At 39.9% G+C, this 27,062-nt stretch overlaps 1 protein-coding gene across 3 annotated transcripts in view; it reads right to left on the bottom strand.

Moving 5' to 3' along the window:
• The window catches only part of abcc9 (ATP-binding cassette, sub-family C (CFTR/MRP), member 9), a 115,952-nt gene that overhangs the window by 50,730 nt on the left and 38,160 nt on the right, over positions 1-27,062 (bottom strand). For all 3 annotated transcript variants that reach the window (XR_013771803.1, XM_079263455.1, XM_079263454.1), the window contains exons 16-21: positions 24,606-24,713; positions 19,080-19,152; positions 12,823-12,928; positions 1,704-1,805; positions 1,548-1,632; positions 1,362-1,442 (exon numbers count right to left, since the gene is read on the bottom strand). Coding sequence is in view for 2 of the 3 variants with exons in the window: in XM_079263455.1 (XP_079119581.1) it covers positions 1,362-1,442; positions 1,548-1,632; positions 1,704-1,805; positions 12,823-12,928; positions 19,080-19,152; positions 24,606-24,713 (555 nt within the window). In the remaining variant the exon portion in view is untranslated. The remainder of the gene's footprint in view (positions 1-1,361; positions 1,443-1,547; positions 1,633-1,703; positions 1,806-12,822; positions 12,929-19,079; positions 19,153-24,605; positions 24,714-27,062) is intronic.

The following is a 27,062-nucleotide window of genomic DNA, read 5'->3' on the forward strand; positions in this document are numbered from 1 at the left end:
GTGGTGGGGGGTGCGAGAAACCTTAAGGATCTGGTCACACTTTATAATAACAGGCCATAAACAAGACGTCACAGCAGCCAGATGATGAGGTAAAACTCATCATCTCTCTTAAAGATGGTCTGAAAAAACATCCATTGACCTGAATCAAGTTGAGCCGAGGTGGCAGGAGAGGAGAAGAGCTTGTTACTGGCCTCAAGTGGGAGCAAAATGCTACAATATGTGTTGGCAAAGCCATAGCCATACCACCAAGCACAACAACAGGTCAATTACATGGTGGGACAGAAGCTCGCGCCCCTTTTATCACATGCCTGCGGTCCCATTGAAAGACATTCTCCAGCTTGTTTCTTCCATTTCCTCAGTGCAGTGAGAAACCCCCCTCAGTTTTCAGTGGAACAGGTCATGGTATAGTCTTCGTAAATGTAATCCACTCCAGAATTGCATCACTTGATCTACATCTTGACCCATTGGAAGGTCAACACCACATGTCCACACCAAGGTCTGATATGGAGTAAAGAGCCCACACTAAACCTGAATGTACCAGTCAAGTGTGTCAGGATGGTCAACAAGCAGCCTCACAGATATCAACCATAGAAACTGTGTGAACAAGCTCCATCAGCCACTCCGGCACCCCAGACAAGGCCCTTAAAACCCAAACTGCTCACCAGGCACCAAACCATGGCAGCCCACTGCTCTCTAGTAAAGCTAGATGGATAAAAAAACAGTCTGGTTTCCAAATGGGAATTATTAAAAGAGAGTTATTATAGTTTATTATACTATTATATAGTGATATAGGCAGGCGTTAATAAGCTTTGCTTCTGCCTGTGCCTTTTCAGCCAGTTTTAGTTCTCATTCTGTTAATGTGTAAATGTAATATGTGACTGAAATAAACTAAACTAAACTAAAAAATGAAATATTATGTATGGTTAACAGCATCATTATCAATCATGAAACCTCTGTGAACACAAATAAAAGCATAAAGCTTTTTCAGGAAAGAATACATTTAACCAATTATCACTTTGTGGCAAATGTGGGTGGATGAAAACTTAAAATTCCCCAGTAACTGTGTGGATAAAAGCATGGTTAGGATGTAACAAACCTTCCTAAAGTTTGGAGAAAAAATTTGTTTATTGTATGAAATAAATGATTATCTATATTATATTATAGAATCATATCAGTGTACAACAAATATTTAATAGCAGACTGAATAAAGTAAAACTGGGTTATTCTTTATATAAATGTATGAATCAAAGCGTAACCATGTGTATTAATACATCTTGGATAATCACATTAGGAAAGAAATTCACACTTGAACTGAGTGCATGTATGGCAAAAATTTCTGTACTTATGTCAGTTTAACTTACCAAGAATACGATGTTGGTGTTCTGGTAAAGAGCTCGGGCCACACAGATTCTCTGCCTCTGGCCTCCACTCAGGTTGATGCCCTGAAACAGCAACACAACCAACATCCATCCAGAGCCAAACAACCAGGAAAACTGCTTGTAATCTACATATTTCTATCTGTGGGATTAATTTGAACACACACATACCCTCTCCCCGATGTCAGTTTGGTCTCCAAATGGTAGCAAGTCGATGTCTGGCTGAAGAGAGCAGGCGTCAATCACTGCTTTGTACCTGAAGGGAGGCGGATTTCACATCAAACAAACGCCGAGGATCTTGTGCATGCTTCCAACGGATCTTCTTACCTTTGTTTGTTAAAGGGGCTCCCGAAGGTGATGTTCTCCTCCACGGTGGCGTTGAGCAGCCAGGACTTCTGGGCAGCGTAGGCCACAGAGTTTCTGTTCTTGCTGGATGCATCATGGGAAGTGGAAGCAAACAGACAGTAAATCAGCTCCATTCATAAAGCTTCAGACAGCAGGAATTCTGATCAGATATGATCGATATAACTGACTCCTCCTAGTCATATTTGACTTTATATTGAGATAAAACAATAAATAAACTGTTTCATTAACAGGGATTATGACAAAGTTGCATAGAATGAGACTAATAAGGGGTGCAGAATTTATGCAGGAAAACTTTCCCATATTAGACATATTTCATTCTATAAAGTGATTATTCACCTGATTTCTGACTATAGACAAAAACAGGGCCTATTGAAAACTATATAACAGTTAATATCCCTTTCATATTTCTTTTTTTTTTTCTTTTATTAATTGCTGATATGGACCGATGTGTATGGAATAACAATTATTGTATATTCTTGTGTGTTTATTATCCATTTTCATCCTTTATTCTGTCCTCATATAACAGATGACCATATCATCATGGGTTATAACCTCTTCCTTTCATTTAGCTCATATCAGACCAGTATTCCAGCTTTATTCAGCTTCATGATGCGGCACCCAAACATAAGCCATGAAGATGGAGGAGGAGGAGTTATGTTTGGAAAAATGTCAAACTCCACCGCAACATAAAACAGCAGCACGTTGCCAGATACGGGGGATAAATATGGATCAGGTTAATGACAACATCAAAATCACCACAAACAGAAACAGGAACACCAACATGGACGACAACTGCAGCACTCTGCTGGGAGTCTCGACTGAAGAGGAAGCTGTCTAATCAAAACGCTTTTGTTGCAGTTTGGTGAAATTATTATTTTATCCACATATAGCTGCGGTTCTTTGTTTTCACTTGACATAAACTTAATTTTGTTCATTTGACTAGACCGTTTATGTTGTAAAACTTTACATTTCTGTTAAAGAACTGTTACATGATTGATCTAATTATTCCTTCCTGATTTTGGCTTATTGACACATTAATGATGCATTTAGACTCAACTATAAATGTGTTGTCTGCATTAGCACATAAGCATAGCTGCATATCTAAAATATCAGTTATATGATGATTTTTGGACGACTCCCAGCAACAAAGGCACAAACCACCCAAAAGCACAAAACTAATAACATATTTGATGAGTAGACAAATAAATAAATAAATAAAAAACCAACAACATAATGAGAAGATGGTCCAGTCTAAATGCTGCGGCTGCTCTTGAACACACACATCAGCACTGTGCTGTTGTAAAAACTGCTCCATCTTACACTTTGTCATCATTATTTAACAAAAACTAAGTCAAATTAAAGAAGCAATGTGTTCAAACTTTAATTCTCTGTACATGACAGAATATTTAGAAAAAGACTGAAAAATTGCGGCTTGTTTGGAAGCGTTGCGGGAGAAAGTCTGAAACAGAACACGGCAGCGTAGTTTAGGTCGCAGAGCTGCACCTGAACAAGCCATAAAACTTTACAAATGACGTGCCTCATTCACTGGCCGTTCTTACGACTAATTTGTTCTACGGTCTAAGAAGTTTTTCTAAAAAATTTCTAAAAGATCCTTGTATCTACCAACACTCAAGAGTTCTCTTCCAGATGTTAGGGCTGCACCATTTTTTTTTTTAACCCAAAGCCAAATAAATCCAGGACTAAAATTTCACAATTATTAAATGATTTTCCATTTAATTATTGACTATGATCATGACCATCGTACAAGCATTTTTTTGTCATATTAAACATTTCTATTAGAGGAGCAAAAAGCAGAAATGCATCATTTATGGATTGAAGAACTGAAAAAAACGTGATGTGCAGAACTAGAGGTGTAATTTCATCTGGATCATAGCATGATGTCACACAAACATGTCTCTGTGTTGATCTCCAGTCCCGTGTTTACCAGCCAATCCGGTTGTTCATGTATGGTCACATGACCGTCTCGCAGCCCCCCCCTCCCGCTCCAGCCAGTGAATAATGGCAGCAGGTATATTAGAAGCAAAATGACTGAAAATGGGACAAAATGTTCACCTGTAGACAACCAGGATCCGGCGTTGTCTCTAAAAACAAGTGCAGTTGTTGGCGAAGAATTTCTTTGGTTGAAGAAAGGGACAGAACTGGTTAAACAATGGCGCCACGCCACTGCCAGCATTAAAAGGGACGACAGCTTGACTCGGAGCTCGCTCCTCAACATGGACGTTACTTCAACATGTGCCACAAAACTGCAGTGTTTTGCTCAGTGCCTCTACAAGCTGTTCATTTTTCAGGCTGGATGGATTTTTGGACAAACGTTCTTTAAAAAAGTAGTAAAAGTTTAAGATTAAGGATAAGGAGATATCTATTTTTATGTTCTGACATTAAATATGTAAAAAAAACAAAAAAAAACAGCATGATTAAATTATTTATTTGGGGTTTTCTTATTGTTTTCTTTCATTATATATCAGTTTCTACCTTTTTTTTTTTTTTTTTTTTTTTTTTTTTTAAATTTAATCTGAACCCATTTAAAGCTGAGTCCCCCTCCACACACAAAACCTCAGTGCTCAGAGTTTTGGGTTCATCATTTTCTGTTTAATTTGCTTTTTTTCCTCCCAAATAATTCCCCAAAACTCCGGCATGGTGTCTCATTTCTCCTCCAGGTCCTTTGTCAGAATCAAGACAGACTTTAAAATGTCTTGTTGATTGATTTGTGGGTAACAGCCGTCATAAAATATAGACGTACTTAGGCCCAAACTACAGAAAACAGATGAGGCTCAAGTGTTTCTGTGCTTCTCGGTACTTTTCTGATATGTTGAAATGTTTTTGCAGCTTTTAATGTTCCATATTTTGTTATTCTTCTTACTGCCTCTCTATTTGATCAAGTGTCAATATGTTAAAATTTCCAGAAAAACCTGACAGAAGTCTTGTATATAAACGCAGAATAATTTTATGTAAAAAAAAAAAAAGAGAACTAAATAAAAATTTAATGCATGTTTGTGTTCATGAGCAACACAGCCTGACTGCATGAAATTATTTCAAAAGAAGAGCAAAACACCACTTTTATGTCAATGAAGAAAGATAACAACAAATGAAGTTAAAACTGATGAGAAGAAAAGAGCAGGAGAGACAAATGGAGGGTCAGAGGGTCACTTTAGATCTGAAACAGACAGCAGGAGACCAGAAGAAGAAGGTGTACCTCCTGACGTCTTCGTCAGACTCCTCTGTCTCTGACCAACTGTCAAAGCCAGTGTTAGAGTTAGCCGACTGTCATCAACTGTGTTTCAATGTATTTGTGAGAGGAAATGAAAACAAAACACAGAACAGATAAAACAGAAATGAAGAGAGAAGCACGGAGCTTCCTTCTCAGAGCAGCGAAGCTGTTAAACAAACATAAAAACAAAGGGGATGTTTTCGTGTTGAACCTCAGACGGCGAAGACATGATGTTAGCCTGCCAACTGTTTATCAAATTAACCTTCCCACCCAGGAGAGCGGGGCCGTGGAAGTCATGCAGTCATTGCCTGTCTGTGATAATTAAGTTTTGTGGCTTCTTCGATAATCATGTCTCGTGTTTAATTTGCCTGAGGGAGTTAAAAAGGTACATAAACAGCTCCAGAAGAAAAATAAGAGACCACTGTAATAAATGATCAGTTTACTGGAGTTTTATCTTTAACAGATGCTAATTTTACTGAACTGAAATGCTAAATACTGAACTGAAATGACGGCCTCTCCCTGAGCCGTCACCTTATCGTGGTGGAGGGGTTTGTGCGTCCCGAAGATCCTAGCAGCTATGTTGTCGGGGGCTTTATGCCCCTGGTAGGGTCACCCATGGCAAACGGGTGTCTAGGGGAGGGACCAGACCAAGCACGGCTCATAGACCCCTATGATGACGACTAACCTGGGCATGAATGTTCCCTTGCCCGGACGCGGGTTACCGGGACCCCCCTCTGGAGCCAGGCCTGGAGGTGGGGTACGAGAGCGAGCGTCTGGTGGCCGGGCCTTCGCCCATGGGGCCCGGTCGGGCTCAGCCCGAAAGGGTTACATGGGCCCCACCTCCCGTGGGCTCACCATCTGCGGGAGGAGCCGTAGGGGTCGGGTGCAATGTGAGCTGGGCAGCAGCAAGGGGCGGGGACCCTGGCGGTCCGATCCCCGGCTGCAGAAGCTGGCTCTAGGGACGTGGAACGTCACCTCTCTGGTGGGGAAGGAGCCTGAGCTTGTGCGCGAGGTTGAGCGGTTCCGACTAGATATAGTTGGACTCACCTCGACGCATGGCTTGGGCTCTGGAACCAGTACCCTCGAAAGGGGTTGGACTTTCTTCCACTCTGGAGTTGCTCATGGTGAGAGGCGCCGAGCTGGTGTGGGCATTCTCATCAGCCCCCAGCTTGGTGCCTGCACGTTGGGGTTTACCCCGGTGGATGAAAGGGTAGTTTCCCTCCGCCTCCGGGTGGGGGGACGGGTCCTGACTGTTGTCTGTGCTTATGCACCGAACGGCAGTTCAGAGTACCCACCCTTTCTGGAGTCCTTGGAGGGAGTGCTGGAGGGTGCTCCTTCTGGGGACTCCATTGTTATGCTGGGGGACTTCAATGCTCACGTGGGCAATGACAGTGAGACCTGGAGGGGAGTGATTGGGAGGCATGGTCCCCCTCCTCTGAACCCAAATGGTGTTTTGTTATTGGACTTCTGTGCTCGTCATGGATTGTCTATAACGAACACCATGTTCCAGCATAAGAGTGTCAATATGTACACCTGGCATCAGGATTCCCTGGGCCGCAGTTCAATGATCGACTTTGTAGTCGTATCGTCGGATCTGCGGCCACATGCCTTGGACACTCGGGTGAAGAGGGGGGCGGAGCTGTCAACTGATCACCACCTGGTGGTGAGTTGGCTCAGATGGTGGGGGAGGAAGCCGGTCAGAGCTGGCAGGCCCAAACGTGTTGTGAGGGTCTGCTGGGAACGTCTGGCTGAGCCCCTGTCAGAGCGAGCTTCAACTCCCACCTTCAGCAGAGCTTCGAACATGTCCCGAGTGAGGCGGGGGACATTGAGTCCGAATGGGCTGTGTTCCGTGCCTCTATTGCCGAGGCGGCCAGCCGGAGCTGTGGCTGTAAGGTAGTTGGTGCCTGTCGTGGCGGTAATCCCAGGACTCGTTGGTGGACACCAGCAGTGAGGGATGCCGTCAAGCTGAAGAAGGAGTCCTATCGAGCCTTCTTGGCCTGTGGGACTCTGGAGGCAGCTGATGGGTACCGGCGGGCTAAGCGGCATGCGGCTTCGGCTGTTGCCGAGGCAAAAATTCGGGCATGGGAGGAGTTTGGCGAGGCCATGGAGAAAGACTTCCGGACGGCTTCGAGGAGATTCTGGTCCACCATCCGGCGGCTCAGGAGGGGGAAGCAGTGCTCCATCAATACTGTGTACAGTGGAGGTGGGGAGCTGCTGACCTCAACTCGGGACGTTGTGGGTCGGTGGAGGGAATACTTCGAAGACCTCCTCAATCCTACCAACACGTCTTCCCATGAGGGAGCAGAGCTGGTGGACTCAGGGGTGGACTCTCCTATCTCTGGGGCTGAAGTCGCTGAGGTGGTCAAAAAGCTCCTTGGCGGCAAGGCCCCGGGGGTGGATGAGATCCGCCCGGAGTTCCTTAAGGCTCTGGATGCTGTGGGGCTGTCCTGGCTGACACGCCTCTGCAGCATCGCATGGACATCGGGGGCAGTACCGCTGGATTGGCAGACTGGGGTGGTGGTCCCCCTTTTTAAGAAGGGGGACCGGAGGGTGTGTTCCAATGACAGGGGAATCACACTCCTCAGCCTCCCTGGTAAGGTCTATTCAGGGGTCCTGGAGAGGAGGGTCCGCCGGATAGTCGAATCCCGGATTGAGGAGGAGCAGTGTGGTTTTTGTCCTGGTCGCGGAACAGTGGACCAGCTCTATACCCTCTCTGGGGTCCTGGAGGGGGCATGGGAGTTTGCCCAACCAGTCTACATGTGCTTTGTGGACCTGGAGAAGGCATTCGACCGTGTCCCCCGGGGGCTCCTGTGGGGGGTACTCCGGGAGTATGGGGTACCGGACCCCCTTGTACGAGCTGTCCGGTCCCTGTACGACAGGTGTCAGAGCTTGGTCCGCATTGCCGGTAGTAAGTCGGATCCGTTTCCGGTGAGGGTTGGACTCTGCCAAGGCTGCCCTTTATCACCGATTCTGTTCATAACTTATATTGACAGAATTTCTAGGTGCAGCCGAGGTGTTGAGGGGATCCGACTTGGTGGCCTCAGGATTGGGTCCCTGCTTTTTGCAGATGACGTGGTCCTGTTGGCTTCATCTGGTCGTGATCTCCAGCTCTCGCTTGAGCAATTCGCGGCCGAGTGTGAAGCGGCTGGGATGAGAATCAGCACCTCCAAATCTGAGACCATGGTCCTCAGCCGGAATAGGGTGGATTGCCCTCTCCGGGTCGGGGGTGAGGTCCTGCCTCAAGTGGAGGAGTTTAAATATCTCGGGGTCTTGTTCACGAGTGAGGGAAGGATGGAGCGCGAGATCAACAGACGGATCGGTGCGGCGTCTGCAGTAATGCGGGCTCTGCGCCGGTCTGTCGTGGTGAAGAAGGAGCTGAGCCAGAAGGTGAAGCTCTCGATTTACCAGTCGATCTACGTTCCTACCCTCACCTATGGTCATGAGCTGTGGGTCGTGACCGAAAGAACGAGATCTGGTATACAGGCGGCTGAAATGAGTTTCCTCCGCAGGGTGGCCGGGCTCTCCCTTAGAGATAGGGTGAGGAGCTCGGTCATCCGGGAGGGGCTCAGAGTAGAGCCGCTGCTCCTTCGCATCGAGAGGAACCAGTTGAGGTGGCTCGGGCATCTGGTCAGGATGCCTCCTGGACGCCTCCCTGGTGAGGTGTTCCAGGCACGTCCCTCTGGGAGGAGACCCCGGGGAAGACCCAGGACACGCTGGAGGGATTACATCTCTCGGCTGGCCTGGGAACGCCTCGGGATCCCCCCCGCAGAGTTGGCAAATGTGGCTGGGGAGAGGGAAGTCTGGGCTTCCCTGCTTAGGCTGCTGCCCCCGCGACCCGACCCCGGATAAGCGGCAGAAGATGGATGGATGGATGGATGAAATGCTAAAGACCAGCGGTTTCCTTCAAGACCCCCTTTAACCAACTCTAACAAAGTCTCCACCAAGCAGCAACCTGCGGCGGAAAGAAGTGAAGTTGAGAAGTTGAGGAGTCGAGGGCAGCAGGGCGAACTGTTTGTACAGTTTACATTTTGTATCGGTTGAGCTTCAATGCAAGTTTGGAGAACTAGCTTTAGTTACTGCTAACTGAGTTTGATGCATAGACTGTATATGAAAGATGGACGGAGCCTTTGGCGGTAAAAAGTGAAGCCGATGCTAAAGTGCATAAAACTGCAGTTCCCCCTTAATCCACTAGGGGCTGCAAAACAGAGCAAATCCCCATAGACTCCCATGTTAAAAAGACCAACTTCACAGCAGAAATAAACATGTTTGATTGACAGGTACCCGATCTCCCGCTTCAAGTCAGAAGAACGTTGAACAACCGCGGTTTTTAGCCGGTTAACAACGTGACTTAGCTTTAGCCCGCTTACCTCTGTGAGCTCCTGTTATCTCCGGGTTAGCTCGGTTAGCTCTTAGCTACAAAAAGCTCGGAGTTCGCTCGATGTCAATCATCCACCATGACGCTCACAGCCCCCCTCTCAGCTCCACCTCTTTGCCCATATTTGCATTTTCCGGGTCTACGCACATGACGCTGCTAGGATGGCGACGGTAGGAACCGCCCACCGAGCTTCAATTCAGCTCTTTAGAAATCTATGGGTGATGTCACGGAGGCTCCGCCCATCTTTTATATACAGTCTATGGTCACCACTGCCTGGCTGCAAGCTGAAACGGAGCCTCCATGGCGTCACCTGTAGGTTTCTGAAAAGCTGAACTGAAGTTCATTTAGGGGTTCAGGTCATCACCATCTTGGCCAGAAAATACAAAAATGGGCAAAGAGGCAGAGATGACAGGGGGGACTGTGAGCGTGTGAGGCTTGCCTGTAGCTAGGGGCTAACCGAGCTAATGGAAGCGTCCATAAGGAGGTAGGACTGGGCGATTAATCGGATTTTAATCTCAACTACGATCTGGATTTTTTAACAAAAAATAAAACTAAAATGTTCCTGTTAGTAAAGCAAATTTATCCAGCATGACACAGGAGCCAGATCACCATTCTGCTTGCTGATGCTGGACAGGACAAGTATTTAAAATAAATCCATAAATAAACGGATGATTTACAAAAAAAAACAAAAACAAAAAAAAAAAAAAAGGGTTACCCCATGTTCCTGTCCTTTGAAAAAAAGGTTATCATCATGTATTCTTAATTTTTTTTTATTATTATCAGCATTATTAATAAGAAGAAATCGTCTGCTTTGTGGCTTTTTCTTTGTTTTATAAATGAAATTCTGCAGTAAAACATTTTCCTCATTACTGCAGATCAACCAGCTGACTGACCTCACTAAGCCATAAAGTACAACTGAATGGATGCACAAGCTGTGGCTTTTTTTAAAAAATGTATTTATTTCAGAATCTATTTAAAGTGGACGCATTACTTATTTTAATAAATTCACCTCCTAAGAGACAGAAGATTCATTGTCTGTGACCAGCAAAGCAGTTTTACTGCATTTCACTGGAGCTGAAGCAGGTTTGAGACAAACTGAAACCTTTTTACGGTCTGTGTGGATGAATGTTTCAGAAAAACCACACCAGAAGAGAGGCGGTACCTTATGTTCCACTCGTTGACCATCTCACAATCAGGCTGCCTGAAGCGGCAAGAAGGCAGGAGGCAAAGTGAGACAAACACACAAAAACACACACCCAGAGATCCACATGAAGGTTAGTGTGCGCAGCTTTGCAAAGTGCAGAAATGCAGCATCTTTCTGCAGCCAAAGAAAACAAAGCAACTTGTAAGAGAAGACTGCAGAGCATCAACGTCAGAAATTCAGATAAAGCATTTATCTGATGACAGAATCCCTCATACAGCACCGTATTTTACCTCCAGAACAATACTCAGGTCAGGTTTTAGTCTGGATTCAGAGATTCTCTCAGAAAAACAGTTTTACAAATATATCTCCACCTAAAACGGAAGCAGATATTTCTCAAATTCTTCACAAAAGGCATGAAAAATGTAACTTTTTTTTAAAAAATACATTAAAAAAAACAAACATATATGTATATGATACAAACATATCATTGACAAGATTTTTTTTTTTTTTTTTAAATCTCATTGATACTAAAACTGTAAATATATTTATCTGTGATGGCATCTTGATGTATTTTCTGGTTACTGATGTCAACCTCTGTAAGCCTATACAGGCATGATGTTTTCAATACTTTACAGACTTTGTTTAAAACATTAAATATTTATATGATCAGAAGTTGTTCTGAGGTTCAGTATTTTGGATCTCCATCTCATATTCAACTATACTTCTTAATTTTGCCTAAAAACACCTTTTTATTTTTAATTTTATTTGCTTTGTTCTACGTTTTTCTCAGGTTTTACTGTGATTTTGTCGCCAGATCAGATAATCTTTTAACAAGACAAGATGTAAAAAAGGAGGAGATGTTGAAGAGAGATCAACAAGTCTTTTAACCACAGAGTGAATATTTAAAAATATAAAATAAGTTGACAAGAGGAGAAAAGATGATTAGGAATAGTTAATTTTCTAATAATGTTTTTAATAAAAAGCAGCCGGTACAGACCATCCAAAATACAACGTCTACATCTTTCATAGATTTGTCCTCATATGGTTTGGAAATCAAAGTGGGAGATAAGAATGTCACTTTATTAAGGAACTGATTGATGATTTATTAAGGAAATCATCATCTTTATGTGACATTAAAGTAAAAATCACCTTGTCGTGATCATTAGACTAATTCAGTCACCATTTTTTAATCTGTTGATCCTGTTAAGTTATATTTTTGTGTTCTAAAACAAGTTTCAGACAAAAATAACATTCGCTATTAATCAAGGAATTTTGGTATAACTATTTATATTGACAGGTATTAAATTAAAAAAGAAGAATATATTCCTTTCAAATACCATATCATTTTTTAAATAGATTTCTGAACAGAAAGTGATTAATTTAATTATATTACATTTTCTCCTTCATTTAGCAGTCATTATGAATTGGAAAGAATATGTGCCTTTAGATGTATAAAACATATAACATAAAACAAAAAAGATTGTTTTTTATTTACCTTATAAATAAACCTTTAAAAATAAAAACAAGTTTCCACAGCCTACAAATGTATGGAGAAAATCTTTGCAATTTAAAGGGAAGTAATAAACTATTTTCAAGCAAACAATGTTTAGAAAATGAAGCAGCCTCAGACTGTGTTATTCCCAGACAAGCAGTCCAGTTTAATGAGGTTCATAAAGACCATTAATACCCGTTTTTATTACCCGTTTAGACAAATAATTCAGATATTTATCTTTAACAACACGTCTGAGCTTCTTTATCATCATTACTTTTTTTTTGACAAATGCAAAACAAACTCTGCCATCATATGAGAACCGAATATAAGACATGTCCAGCTCAGCCGTTCGCAAGAATGCCAATAACATGTATGCTAGATAAAAAGCCAGAAACTTTCCATGGACTTTATAGACAAATAGAAAATGTATTTTATGAGGAACTAGCTATATTTAATGCTATATCACTGTACCAAATCATTTGCACAGCTTCCTGAGAATGCCATGTACCGCGGCCAGCAGACTGTAAAGCAAACAGGATGAGACGATTCAGCAGGATTGATGTGTGAAAAAAAACTTATATTCTGATTTATACTCATCAATTCATGTTTTCAACATTGTTAAAGAAAGAGCTGTCAAGAAGTTTAATCGGAACTAGTTTTCTGGCATCTGTAATCAGGAATTATAAATATCACTGAGCCAATCAGAAATGAGTAAACACATGAAACATGGTGATTTCTGAGGTAAATATACAGGTGTATACACAGGTATACAAAAAGACTCGCCTCATATGAGATGTTTTTCATAAAAGGTTTGCATGTTTTATCAAAACTTTAACTTACTTGCTCCAGTAGACCAATCCATCTACTGCCTGCATCTCACCAAGCATTGCCAGCAGCAGGGAGGATTTCCCACAACCCACCTGACCCACAATCATCGTCAGCTGACCTGAGGAACAATGAAAAGGAGGAGAAACTTCCTGAAAACTGATCAAAATTACTGAAATATATAGATAATGAATAAAAATACTATTTTTATCCCATTAGGTGAATAAAAAATCTGCCAAAAATCACATGATCGCAACCTCGCAGCTTGATGAACCAAAGTCTGAAAACGTGAGAGTGAATTAGAGGTTTGACACTTTGCAAAGCAAAAAGCAGCGTTGCACTCACGTACAAAATGATGTTTGCAGAAGATTTTAACATTTCAAAACTCATTTCAAGGCTTCAAAACTTCATTGCCAAATGGAGACAACTGTTTTTAGATTTTGTATTACAAGTTGCAAAGGTTTTTTTTCAAACAACGATGCCAGGTGTGAAACTCTGAACCCAGCAGGGCTGCAACAAGAGGTCTGAATATCTGAAAGTGTCAAATTAAAACTCAGTAATATGCATGTTGCACTTATGAAAAACATGAATTCAACCACAAAGTTATGTGTGCAGAGATACAAACTTTTTATTTCAGACTTTCAAAATACTTTTCAAGGTTTCAAAACATTTTTTTGTTTCAGATTATGTCGGGATTCTCATCCCACGCTACATTGTGGTTCATAAAACTGCAATAAAATGCTTGTAGTCTCGGAGTTATCAATAGATATTTTTGCTTATACACACACATATATATATATATATATATATATATATATATATATATATATATATATATATATATATATATATATATATATATATGGTGGGAAAATCAAGTCGAAAAATTGAAAATTGGGATTGCTTTGCTTCACAGTTTTAAAATTATTTTTTTGTTAAAAAAATTCATATTTTTTTCAAATAAACAACAATAATCCATTATAATTTTTTTTTATTACTTTATTGATTTTTTTTTTTTACTTGTCCTCTTGAATATTATAGCAGCAGAATGGTCTGGCTACTGGGTTGTTTTTACCTGATTGAAATCAAGAAAAATGTTGAGCTAAAAAAAAAGTTTCATACAATTTTTTTTAAATCTCCAAATATCAGCAATATCTTGTGAATAAATATTGCTGCAAATATCAACTAACTAGGAGTCGCTAACATTAACGTTAAGACACACTGTTATTTTGTGTTAATATTTATACACACACATATTATATATATATATATATATATATATATATATATATATATATATATATATATATATATATATATATATATATATATATATATATATATATATATATGTATGTATGTATGTATATATATGTATGTATATATATATATATGTACGTATATATGTGTGTGTGTGTGTGTGTGTGTGTGTGTGTGTGTGTGTGTGTATGTATATATATATATATATATATATATATATATATATATATATATATATATATATATATATATATATATATATATACATACATATATACATATACATACATATATACATATATACATACATACATATATACATACATATACACACACACACACACACACACACACACACACACACACATATATATATATGGCTGTGGTAGATTAATGTCTTTTTTTTTTGTTTTGTTTTGTTCAGCATTCAAGCAAGCAGAATGATGGATTCTGCGTTCTGATGAGCAAATTTACTTCGCCATGGGGGGCTTCATAGATATAATGATCACCTTTGATATTTTGGATTCTCATTTTATTTTCATTTTTACTTTGAATAAGTATTTACATTACAGAGTTTGCATCGTCCTGCTGGACCAGACTGGAGAGGACAGAAAGAAAGAGGATAGAAAGAGAACATATAGCAGATGGATTTCTTTGTAAATGAAAAAGAACTAAGATTCTACTTCACTGAAACTCTACATCAATAAGTTGTCCAAACCAACCACAACTGTGTACCCAAAGTCCAGCCAATTTACTGTGATGTCATCGGCAGGAGCAGGAACCTGAGCAGATCTGGTACCTACACTGGTCCATAAACCGGTAGGGCCCGCCTATTTTTACCCCATGATAGGCCAAAATCATTGTAGTTTAGTCTTTTGCTTTCTGGCGTCTATCGGGGGGAGAAGACAAGTATCATACAATGTACAACAAGACAAAGTTTCAACCATTAAGTGCTGCAAAAGGTCTCTAACTTTTCATCGTATTCATTCACATTCACGACACACCAAATGTTACATGAATGTAACCATCTGCGGCGTCACTAACCCAAGCCCTGTTGAAGTCCACACTTTGACCAAACACCTTCCCCTTGACAAACTCGCACCAGTACAGCAACACACAGATACATAATTCAGTTACTCTAAGTAAAACCCCACCAGCAGTTTGGCACAACAACAAATCTTGCTTGTCCGAGTAGTAGCATGTCTGGGATAGCATTCAAGTCATTTCCCAGAGGAAGATCCAAGTGAGCGATATATTACACTGTCCATCTGTTGGCAGCCTCCTCAACACATCCTGGTCTCTTGACACTTGGTATTTTGGTGACAAGTGTGCAGCATGTCTCTAATTCATGATGTAATAACAGGGCTGTTTCACACAGTGCAAGCACAAGCTTCACCTCTGAGTCAGTCAGCTATAATCTGTCAGACTAGGTTTAAAAAGATAAAGACATCTCTAATGGTAAGTAATACTTGGAAAGAGCGATGCAAGTAGAGCTTATCGTACAACATCTGAGGAGAACAGGTGGTTTAAAAATATCGTAATGCTCAGCTTATTACGTACGGAGCAATCACTTTGTTTACTGCGCTAACATTCAAGTTTTCTCATTTCAAACCTGAGGCTGAGATCAATCTCCCAAAAAAACAGGATCTATAAAAACAAAACCTACAAATAAAGGTTTTAGGGTCAGAGGGAAGAAGGAATGCAGATGTAAGGTGGTGAACAGGGATATTTCATGAGTGTAAAAGACAAAAATGACCTGAAATCACAAATAAAATCAACTAAAGTTTGTTAACACTCATCGTCTGCGATGCCAGGGACCATGTTGTGTTTAATCGAGCATAGCTGTCGAACCATAAAAGATAGAAACTTACTTTTTCCCCCTCTTAATCGGGAGACTCCGGGCTGTCAGACGGTAGTTCCGGCATCACTGTAGCCCATTTATAAATGATACAGTGTTGTGTCAAAATAGGTGTTCCAATCAGAGCCTTTGTCTTTGACCCATGACACGTGTTTGTCCAATCAGAGCCGATGATGCCTCAGGAAACACCTCCAAACGGTGTCAATCACTCTGCATCATGTCATTAGCAGTCGGATAGCTGCCTTCTGTATTTACAAGGCCGATAAATTATTAAAACAACAGCTTTTACGCACACATACCATGCGTAATTGCTCAGACAAACATTTGCTTTACTCAAATAGTTTATTTCAACATAAACGACACGATGGCGTCGTAACAGATGTATGACTTGGTAACAGATACAGTGTGTGCAGCTGACAGTGATTTCGGAAAGCTGCGGTGCTTCAGTCCCCTTCAGTACCTTTAGTCATGCTTCGAAATTATAATACTTTATAATTTTAATAAGCAAAGGAGCCGCGTTTACATAGCAGTTTATGATATTTCAATTCAAAAGAATAAAAAAAAAAAATTTAAAAAAAAAAGGTATCGGACATTATGGGGCATTAAAAGGTGGTGTTTATTAGCATTTAAACTAAAAAAAAGTCAGGCGAGGTTTATTTCTCTAAAATACCCTTGGTCCCCAAAGGGTTAACAAGGATTAATTATGTAAATTTTATCATTGATGGTAAAAAAAACAACAATATAATTTTAAAGAGTTGCAGGACAAAACCTCAGCAGTGAGTACTCTGAGTGTGTGTAGATACTAAGACACCAAAGTGAGACTGGATGAGGGAACCATGATTCACCTTGAACAACCCCCATAAGCACCGTCATCTAGACTTTTTTCCATTAAAATGGTGATGATGCTCTCTGCGGTACAAGTGATTTGTGGCGTTTTCCCACCAGTATGAAAACTCTGCCAACTAAACAATTTACTAGATACCAGGATGGATGTAATAATAAAACCTCTTTAAACTTATGACACTCAGGATTCCTCCCTTTTTCCTGCTATTTAATATTAAAATCTCCATTTATGTCCGTCAGCGCTGCCCAGCTTGCTTTACAGCTGCATTTGTAGTCGCTGTTTGCTACAAAAGCACCACTTTTTAACTTTTTCAGCAGATTTTCTCAGAAAAAAAGGAAACATTTGCCGGAACTGAAGCGAACCATAAAAAAAATCTGCTGATAGCAGCTCTACTGCACCTGCAGACCCTACGCTCAAGTATAAACACACACACGCCATCTGCATCAGCCATGCGGGCCCAACCTGATGCAGACATGGCGTGAGAATAAACCCACCTTCATTCAGCATCCGTCTTGCTTCCTACTTGTACTCTGAGTTTTCTCAGTCCAGTGCTGACTCATCTCATTGCTTGTGCTATCACTTTCTTTCTTTGCTTTCTGCCTCCGCTTACGTCCTCTTGCAGATTTTTTGATGTATCAGTATGGAATCAGATTTGTTCCATAAAGTCCAAGCAAAACTTTTTAAAACTCAAGCAAAAAACAACAATTAAAACCAAAACTTTTGAAAACTTAAGTAAAATAAATGATCTCAAAATAAAATATGATCAATCATCATGAAAACTGTTAGGCTTTTATTTGGTTAAATTGAGTAGTTTTGTTTGCAGTTTACTCTTCCTCTTTCTCTCTTCTCGCTATTTTGTTTGCACTTCACTGTCTTTGGTTTTGATTCATGATTGTTTGGTTTCATTTCTGACACAAACCTTTCATGGGCGGGCTCTGTCAGGGGCGCATTCTGATTGGCTGGTGAGTTTTGGAGAGAAGAGAGAAAGAGGAAGAGAAAACTGCAAACAAAACTACTCAATTTAACCAAATAAAAGCTTAATAGTTTTCATGATGATTGAGAATTTTTGATTTTGAGATCATTTATTTAACTTAAGTTATAGAAAGTTTTGGTTTTAATTGTTTTTTTGGTTTTTTTTTGCTTGAGTTTTAAGAAGTTTTGCTTGGAGACTCTGAAACAAATCTGGTTCCATATATCAGCTACTGTCCGCATTCAAATCAGCATGGTTGTGTAGTGGTTAGCACTGCAGCATCACAACAAGAAGGCTGCTGGTTCACCGACACACAACACATGCACGTCAGTTTCAATGCTACGGTTAAATAATTACTCATCATGTAAGGTGCTTTAGATGAAAGTGTCTGCCAAACGACTGTGGAAAAATAGCGTGTGTTGATGTCCATTTCCTGCTGTGTGGCGGAGTACGTGAAGGTTAAACTTCTTTCTCCTTCTCTTTTTCTCTCTACAAGGTGCATATTTCTGTTTTCTCTTCTTTTCTATTCTCTTTCTGTCCCTCTTCTGTCCTCTCTGGTCTGGTCCAGCAGTACAAACTTTGTAATACAAACAAAATAAATAGAATAATAAAATAAGAATCCAGAATATCAAGGGGAGCATTATATCTATGATGCTTCCCTTAGCAAAGTAAATTTGCGAAGCAGAACACAGCATCCAGAAAATCATTCTGCTTGCTAAAATGCTGGACAACACACACAAAAAAAAGATTGTCCTGTTTCCATGACATTTCTTTTATTATCTTTAGTTTGTTATAATTCTCCTCTCGGTGTTTCTTTTGCACGTTTGTAATACATTTAATGTTTTCTGCAAAGCACTGTGAGTCGTCCTGTACATGAAATGTGTTTCAGTCTAACCTGCCCTGCATGAGGTCAGCTGGTGTTTACAGATCGCTCTCCAAACCGTGTATAAATCCCATTTATGTCATTGTCCTTTTCTACTTCTCTTTGTAAAGATGACCAGTGGTTTCAAACGCCAAGAATGTACTTGACCCTTTTTTTTTTTTTTTTAATTAAATTTTTACTTCATTTGTAGACCTTTTTAAGCTTATGTAGTTTCCTTTTTAGTTATTTTACAATCAATTTTAATGAGTTCTTCTTACATGTAACTTTACTTCTTTCTTTACTGGTCTTTGTTGTCCTGTAAAATACTCTGCGTTGCACTTTATATACCCAAAAAGTGCAACATAAACTAAGCTTAACTGAGTTTAAAACAGCATTCACAGCCAGACCGCTGATATTTGTTGGGGAAAATAAGACAAACACCGTAATCTGTTGTGTGAGGATGAAATGTTCGCCCTACCTGTGGGAATGCGAATGTCGATGTCCGCCAGCGTCAGCAGGTTGTTTCCCCAGGTGAAGGATCCATTGGTCACCTGGATGAAAACAAAGATTTGTGGATTAGTTTATTCTTTCCATCTGATAAGTAATTATGCATTTTAATCATGCAGCTCATGTTCATAACGTTTCCCTCTAAAATGCTGAAAGCGTCACAGGAGTTCATTGAAGTGAACGCCGTGTTCGCAACACGAGGAAATCCCAACTGAATTCTGACAGGTTCTGGAGAATTTGTTTCAGTGAAAATGAAAAAACACGTCACCAAGAGGAAAATGTCCGTCATTGCTCTCAGGAAATCTACAAAGACCTATAATTTTTCTTATTAACATTCACTTTTCACTCATTTTTGCCTTTTCTGGCTCATCTTTGATGCTAAAGACGTCGAATGTTAATCTCCTGTTAATCTCCTGTTAACTTGTCGACACAAATGTGTGTCTAATCATCAGGCTGCTATCATAATCAGTAATTTATAAATAGCAGTTTAAATTAAAAAAAACAAAAAAACCACGAGTTTAAATGCAAAGTACTTCTGTGTGGACATTTAAAGCAACGTCAATTCATTAATTTTTTTCTATTTCTATTTAATGTTCAGTGGGTGGCGAACAAAACGACTCACTGAAATCTACTGAAATGGCTGATAATGTTTCTTCACTCATGGATGTAATTTTGGGTGCAGACTGGGTGCAGTGCAGCTGGTGCCTTGGTAGATATTGGTGTTCCAGCCACACCTCCCCTGGGTGCCTGTGCCCCTGCAATTTCTGCCAGGTGTGCCAGAGGGCCTCTCTGATGGGGTGTCCTCTACTGGTCCGTCTGAACTTACTTCTTTCATTTAGATGTATTAAAAGGGTGGTTTGGAAGTGTCTTTTCTAAGATGCGTCTATCTGCGTGTCTTATTTTTAACTGTAAAGCACTTTAAGACACATGTTTTTTTTTGTTGAAAAGCACTTCATAAATAAAGTTTGATTGATTGAATTTTATCATTTCTAATTCATTACAAATAACCCATCTGAGCATTGAATAATTATATATATATTTTTTGTATTTTATGTAAAATAAAACATATTTTGAAACGGCAGTGACCACTAGTTTTAAAAAGGTTAAAAAATATTTTTATTTTATTTGAATAAATAAAATAAAAATAATTTAGAGACCTTAAAGGGGCTGAGAAAAAAACTCTAAAAAGAGAAACGAAAAGAAATGTTTTTTTTTTCTTTTTATGTAAAACATATTGTTCTGATGGGTTCTTAACAACTTTTATTTTACTCCTCTACTTGTTCAATCGATGATTGAAAACGGATTCAAACTGCCATAAAAACCAACAAAAGGGACAAAAAGGAGAGAACATACTAAGAGAATAAACATCTGCAGCAATGTGGAGGAAATAAATAACGAGTAATTGCTGTCCTCCAACATCTGATCATATTTAGCAAAAGTTTTTTATATACATATGGAGTATTTTTTTTAATTTCTTGCCTTCTCTCAATTATAAATATGTAACGCTCTGTGATGGTACAAACAGAAGTAAGGGGATATTTTTGGAGAGTTATTTTAACAGATGTTTGCAAAGTGAGATCAGAAAGATGAAGTCAGAAATTCCTGCTCATCCGACAATAAAGCTGAATATTTGGGTTTCAGATGGTAGTTTGGACAATTTGTGTAAATCTGTCTGCTGTGATAAATGCGCAGAAAACAAGACGAGTGACCAGCAGCAGGGAAACATGTAGCAGGGCCTCTTCTGCATCCCTCCTTCCTGCAGGGACCCTGTTTACATTCCTCCCATCTCTTGCTTTTGTTTATTTTATCTGACAATCCCCCGAAGCTTTTCCTCCACAGTTTCCATGTCACTGATCCCCAAAAGGCTTCTGCTGATCTGAACATCTTTGTTTGTAATCAAATACTGATAATAAGTTTACTCTGAACAATTGATGGAAAAACTATTATTTTACTGACCCTTAAGTATTCAGTACCTCAGTTACATCTAAAAACATTGATTATATGCAGACGCTGCTAGCTTTTGTTAATATTAATTACAAATAATAAACTTTACTTCAAATAAACACACTATCTAAGCATCAGTAGTGCAAAAACACACCCACTGGATGCCACAGATTTGAAAAAATATTGGATTAAATATAAAGAAAAAGAATATAAGACTGTTCAAAGCAGAATGAGGTTCCAAAAATTAAATAAATAGATACAATAAAAAAAAAAAAAGAGAAAGGAAGAGAACGGAAGTGGAGAAGAGATAAGTCCAATTGGGAGTGAAATATGACAGTAAACGAGGTTTTACTGGAGGTCAGAGAAGCATAATCAATTAAATATTATCTAACTAGAAAAGCAAGGAAGTTGCAGGAATCGGTCCTAAATACTTCAGATGATTAAAACTTCTTTGTGAGATACCAACTAAATGAAAACAGCAAAAATCCTGACATGTATGAAGATTTTGTCGTTGGAAAATATAACACAAACCCGAAGGGAAAAAACCTAAACTCATCAGTTAGATGGTGCTAGTTGGTCAGAGTCAGCATTTCTGGGCAGCATTTATTTTTAAATAAGGGGATTGTACAGTCTCTCTCCCCCAACAACAGCTAACGATGCATCCATTCTGCATCCCAGTTTTTCTCTGAGCGCTCTCCAGTCAGTTAAAGTCAGTGTGTTAATTCTTCCTCTATCATTATCTCTTTCTTTTCTTCCCTTACCCCTCAATGTCTTACAATGCTGGGCTGAATCCACCATCATGCATGTTCTAAATGACTAGTGTGTTGATAAGGTACACAATATCAACTCACGTCCACATAACATGGTGCCATAAGTAAAATGGAGTAAGTCTTGTCCAGGTCTTGTCTGTTCTCATGTCCGTTAAATCCAAAATGCTTCAAACCTGCTGAGTAAATCTCACAATCAGCAAAAGTAGCTGCAAGGCTAGCTGCCTGCTACCCCTGTTGCTTACCACTTTAAGTCAACGGACCAGTCCGTCTCCCTAAAATGTCTGGGTGGCAATGCAACTTTTATCTTCCTGCCACACTTTATAGCTGCATTTCTGTCATTTAATTATCATTCATTCATTATCCCAACCGCTTAATCCGATGAAGGGTCGCGAGGAAGGAGCCTATCCTAGCAGTCTTTGGGCGAACAGCAGGGTACACCCTGGACACGTCACCAGTCCATCGCAGGGGTCATTTAATTATCATGACAAATAATTAGTTTTGAACATTTACAAATCATAATTGAATCAGTGTTACATCAAGATAAATCAATTCAATCATGACTCAACCCTACCCTCCAATTACAACAGTGGCTGGGGTCCACGATAAACCAGCTGCTTTGAAAACAAACCATAAAGTAATGATTAAAAGCGAGTTGCACTGCGTGAAAACCCCCAGAATACAGAGATATCTTTGCCTGGATACCCTCAGATTTGCCTCAAGCATGGTGATATCTGTCCTTGATACTCTCCGACCATGACATTTTCAGATGTCATGTCAGGAGCATATCAACTCCCGGTATGGGACCACTTTGATACTAGCAGAATCTGTAGTTCAGATTTTCCCCGGATATGGGATACTGGTCAAAGCCCATATTTCGACAGTATCCCTACACTAGAGTTATCCGGACAGGATAATTTCAAGATCCTACTCAAGTTACATCTAGTGATTTCTGATGTTGATATACCCATCATATCTGGGGTCAGGATTCTGTATATGTGGTCAGTAGCCATATTTACAATTTTTGCACTGCATCAATATGTATTTTGTCCAAGACATGTCACAGACAATTTAAAAAAAGACACTTTTACAGCATCAGAATCTGCCACTGGTTTAGACAAACGGGGTTACGGCCTTGTGCAAGTAGTTTAGAGAAGCGGCAGAGAACACAGATCCAGTTGGATGTGTAACCCTAACAACCAGCCCTCCAACATCTATGGTATGGTCTAAAGTACTGACAGTTCGAGTCAGTTTAGAAAAAGTCATCCAGAGAAAAAGAATGTGTCGAAGTGGTTTTACTTTGGTATACTAAAACATTTCTTTAAACACTCAACATTGACCATGTTTAGTGTGGGAAACTAACATTTTCAGCTCTAATTAGTGGATGGTTGTCTGGACGGCAGCATCACTCTACAGGGAAGAGACAGGAAGAGGAGCCTTCACCGAGGGGCTGAGAAAATGCCGGACACGTCCACAAGGCCTTTCAAGGGGCAACAAATTCTCGTGTGAATTCTACACTTCCTGCATGCACACATGCAAACAAACACACTCAAATACCCCGACAAACACATGTAGGACATGTATGGTCAGCCAGACCTCTGGATGTTCAGTCAAGATGTGAAACATCTGCTTATATTACTCATAACAATCTGTATATTGTGTTTTAATTTTCTAATATTTATATACTTTTGGTTAACTTCTCTTGTGACATCCATCCAGCTCTCCTTTATATTTTCCTCCCAAGTAGCCAGACTTTCTGTAAGTATCTTATTTTTCCACTAATTTTCCATCCAGTATTTGTACCTGACTATTTTCAGAGGAATGCATGTGCATTTGTTGTTTATTAAGACACTTAACACTGACCTATTAAACATTCGAGCATATAAAAGATTCAAAACTCACAGGGTGAACCAATCTAGTGTCAACATGATAGAAAACTTAAACAGAAAATGGTTCAATTTAGATCTTGTACATTTTGTTATCAGCAACTTGACCAAAAAAAACCATCATTTGCTCCCATTTCTGTAGCTGCCCGATGACAAATGGCAAAGATAAGACGACAAGGTGATTCCCAAAGAGGTATTAGCTGAAAACATGGATACATTCAGCATGGTGTGTCTTTAACACTGGAAGTACCAGTCAGGCCGTGGTCTCCAGGGCGTTTTTAACACCTCATCATTTACCTGTTCTTATGTAAATCCATAAAATAAAGAATTTACACAATTTGCATACGGCGCAGGAAACCCTACATCTAGTTTCTACCTTTCATGTCAGTTGTTTGTTGATCCAGTGAGTGCCTTGAAGGAATGATAGAGTATGAGTGATAAAATATAATCCTGAAGACCATCTGCTGGTCAGATCTTTATACCAGAATATGACGTCACTGCCAACAATCAACCAATAAGACGGCAGTGAATAATGGGAAGTAAAAGCTCCATTTAGCTCTAAACTGTCTGCTTTTTTCTTATAAAGTCTCACTCTTTGCCGGTGTTGTAGAGACAAGCAGGATCACAATGACAAGAATATGAAATATCTACATTTGGGCCTATCTCCATGACAGAAGACATAAAAAAAAAGGACCCACACTCAAACAGCCTTGCCTTCTTATGTGGGGCATTTGTATTAGTCACAATATTATCCAAGAAAGTCTCCTTTGATTGTGGCAAAATCATATCCAGTCCCTTAAAAGGATGACAAAATCTTGCAAAAGCCTTTATGAGAAAGCAGTATCATCTAAAGCCTTTTAACATTGACTGCTTATGAAAGTTATGAACTTTAACTCTGACCTTAACAGCCACATCCTCCGTTTCGGTGGGTCTCATCTGCCGCCTGGTCGGCTGCTCGTAGTTGTCCATCTGGTAGCGCATTGGCTGCTTCCTGTTGAAGGCTTTGGACTTGAGAGCGATATCAAAAGGACAAATGGATGTTATGGGAATTGGGGAACAAAAACAGATTTGAAGTTATCATTTACTAATAAACACACAACTTCTCCTGCATCCGCCTTAGTTCCTGAGGGAGTCGCAGTGTAGTCCCAGTGGTTTCAATCCCATTATTGTCACATTAAGTTTTTATAAGTATCACAAGACATACAAACATCAAAGATTTAATTTTCTTTCTACCAAGCAGCAATCGCTGGCAGTTAAAAAGTGAAGCCTATGTGGAAGTGCCAAAAACTGCAGTTCCCCCCCTTCATCAACTAGGGGCTCCAAAAGCAAATCCCCATAGACTCCCATGTTAAGAAGGCCAACTTCACAGCAGACATAAACATGTTTAAAGGCTTAATATGTCAGGTTTACCTTCATGACAATTGTGGGGAGGCTTAAATTTTATTTGAACTTATCCCTCTAGAAATAAGGCATAATTGTGGGCGTGTCCTTTTGATTGGCATGGCCACGATATTCTACTGCAAGAAGGTAGAGTGTTGCACAACCGCAGGTTTTAGCTGCTTAACAGTGTGACTTAGCCACTGTTACCTGTTTAGCTTCTGTTAGCTCTGAGATAGCTCAGTTAGCTTATAGCTACAGTCAGCTTGAAGCTTGATAGACGGCCATCATCCACCCCCATGCTCACAGCTCCCCTCTTATTGTATTTTCTGGACGTGATGACATGCATGACACTGCCAAGAGGTCATTGATGAGAACCACCCAATGAGCTTTATTTTAGCTTTGTAGAAATCTCAGAGTGGAATCTCTTGGAAGCTCCATACAGCTTTCCATGCATCCATTAAACTGCTTAATCCGATCAAGGGTCGTGCTATAGCTGGAGCATAAATAAGCATGAAATCAATGTTTTCATTTTAATCGTTGCTTGACTGTTTTTCAAGTTAACACAGTTGAAAATAAAATAAATAAAATTGCAAAGATTTTATGCATGAAGATACTACTGCCTGCTTTCAGAAACATCTTGCCTACATCTGTTCCAAGTTACATGAGAATACTGCAAAGCTTGTAGATTTGATCAAGGTTTTACTGTGTACCAGGCAAACTCTCCATTTGGCCATTTGGATACCCAAACTGTCCCAAAGTATGCCACATACTGTAGGTTTCATACTTATTGAAAGAGAATCTGGTCACAAAACATTGTGTGCATCCAATTTACCACTTGGCCCTGGTATTTAGCCATTTTATCATTAATTTCTACCAGTGGTCTACCATCTGGTGCACATGTACCTGGCCATTCGTCATCTTTTAACTGTTATAGGGGCTAATAGGGTGATGGTGGTTGTGGGTGGGTGTAAGGAGACTATGGATGTATGTGTGTGTGTGTGTGTGGATGTTCTATTTTGATGTGAATTGTTTTATTATGTAAAGCACTTTATATTGTTTTCAAGCACGAAAAGTGCTATACAAATAAAGTTTGATTTAATTTGATTTGATTTGAGTGTGTACAGTATAAAAATAAATAAGTATAAATTTAGACATATATTTAGCATTAGCATCGCTGCTAACTTCACAATGTGATAAAACTATGTTTGTGAGATTCCTTCAGAGCTTCTAAGAGGGTGTGTTTAATTTGTTGAGGTCTTTTAGACATTCAGATTACTTTTATTCTTCATTTTAAAAGTATAAAATCTCAAAATCAACTAAAAAAAAAGATTTACTTTAAGTCTTCACTCTGTGTGCCACGCATCCTGCATCTCTGTGCGTCAAAGATCTTTTATTGTTGTGATACTCCTGCTTTTGTGCTCACAGATATACCTGACGGATGAAGTCACATTCAAGCTGAGATATTGTTCGAAAGATCGTGAAATGTAGAATGTCAACAAACTTTATTTACACTCCCAAGTTCCACGAGAACTTAAAAAGATGGCCGCAAACGGAACCACAAAATTTTGGCGCATGATACAGTTTCACTTCTACGGAAGAGCACTGTGGTGGAAATTAGGCACATACTGTAGTTTTAATATGTTACTCCTTTATTAAGCTTCTTTTATGTAGTACAAAATATATATTCTGCATAGTTTAAAGTAGTTCAGAAAGCTTGCTTTAGTAGGTTCATGCATGAAACTGAATGCTCTGTTCAAGGCCTGTTTCAGCTTTGACTGTTGTTATCTTAAAGCTGGAAGTTGTTTTGACCAGTGCTGCCATGCAAAGGTTATTTGTGTATGTTGAAAGATCGCTGAAACACCCTGAGCAGGGGCAGAGCTCTCGTGCTTGCAACATCTGTGTATCGTCAATAAACTGGACAGAGCATGGTTGGTCTCTAGATTTATTTCTCATCAGATAAATTCCACGACAAGCACG

Source organism: Telmatherina bonti, assembly GCF_933228915.1.
Source record: "Telmatherina bonti genome assembly, chromosome: 23".
NCBI lineage: Eukaryota > Metazoa > Chordata > Actinopteri > Atheriniformes > Telmatherinidae > Telmatherina > Telmatherina bonti.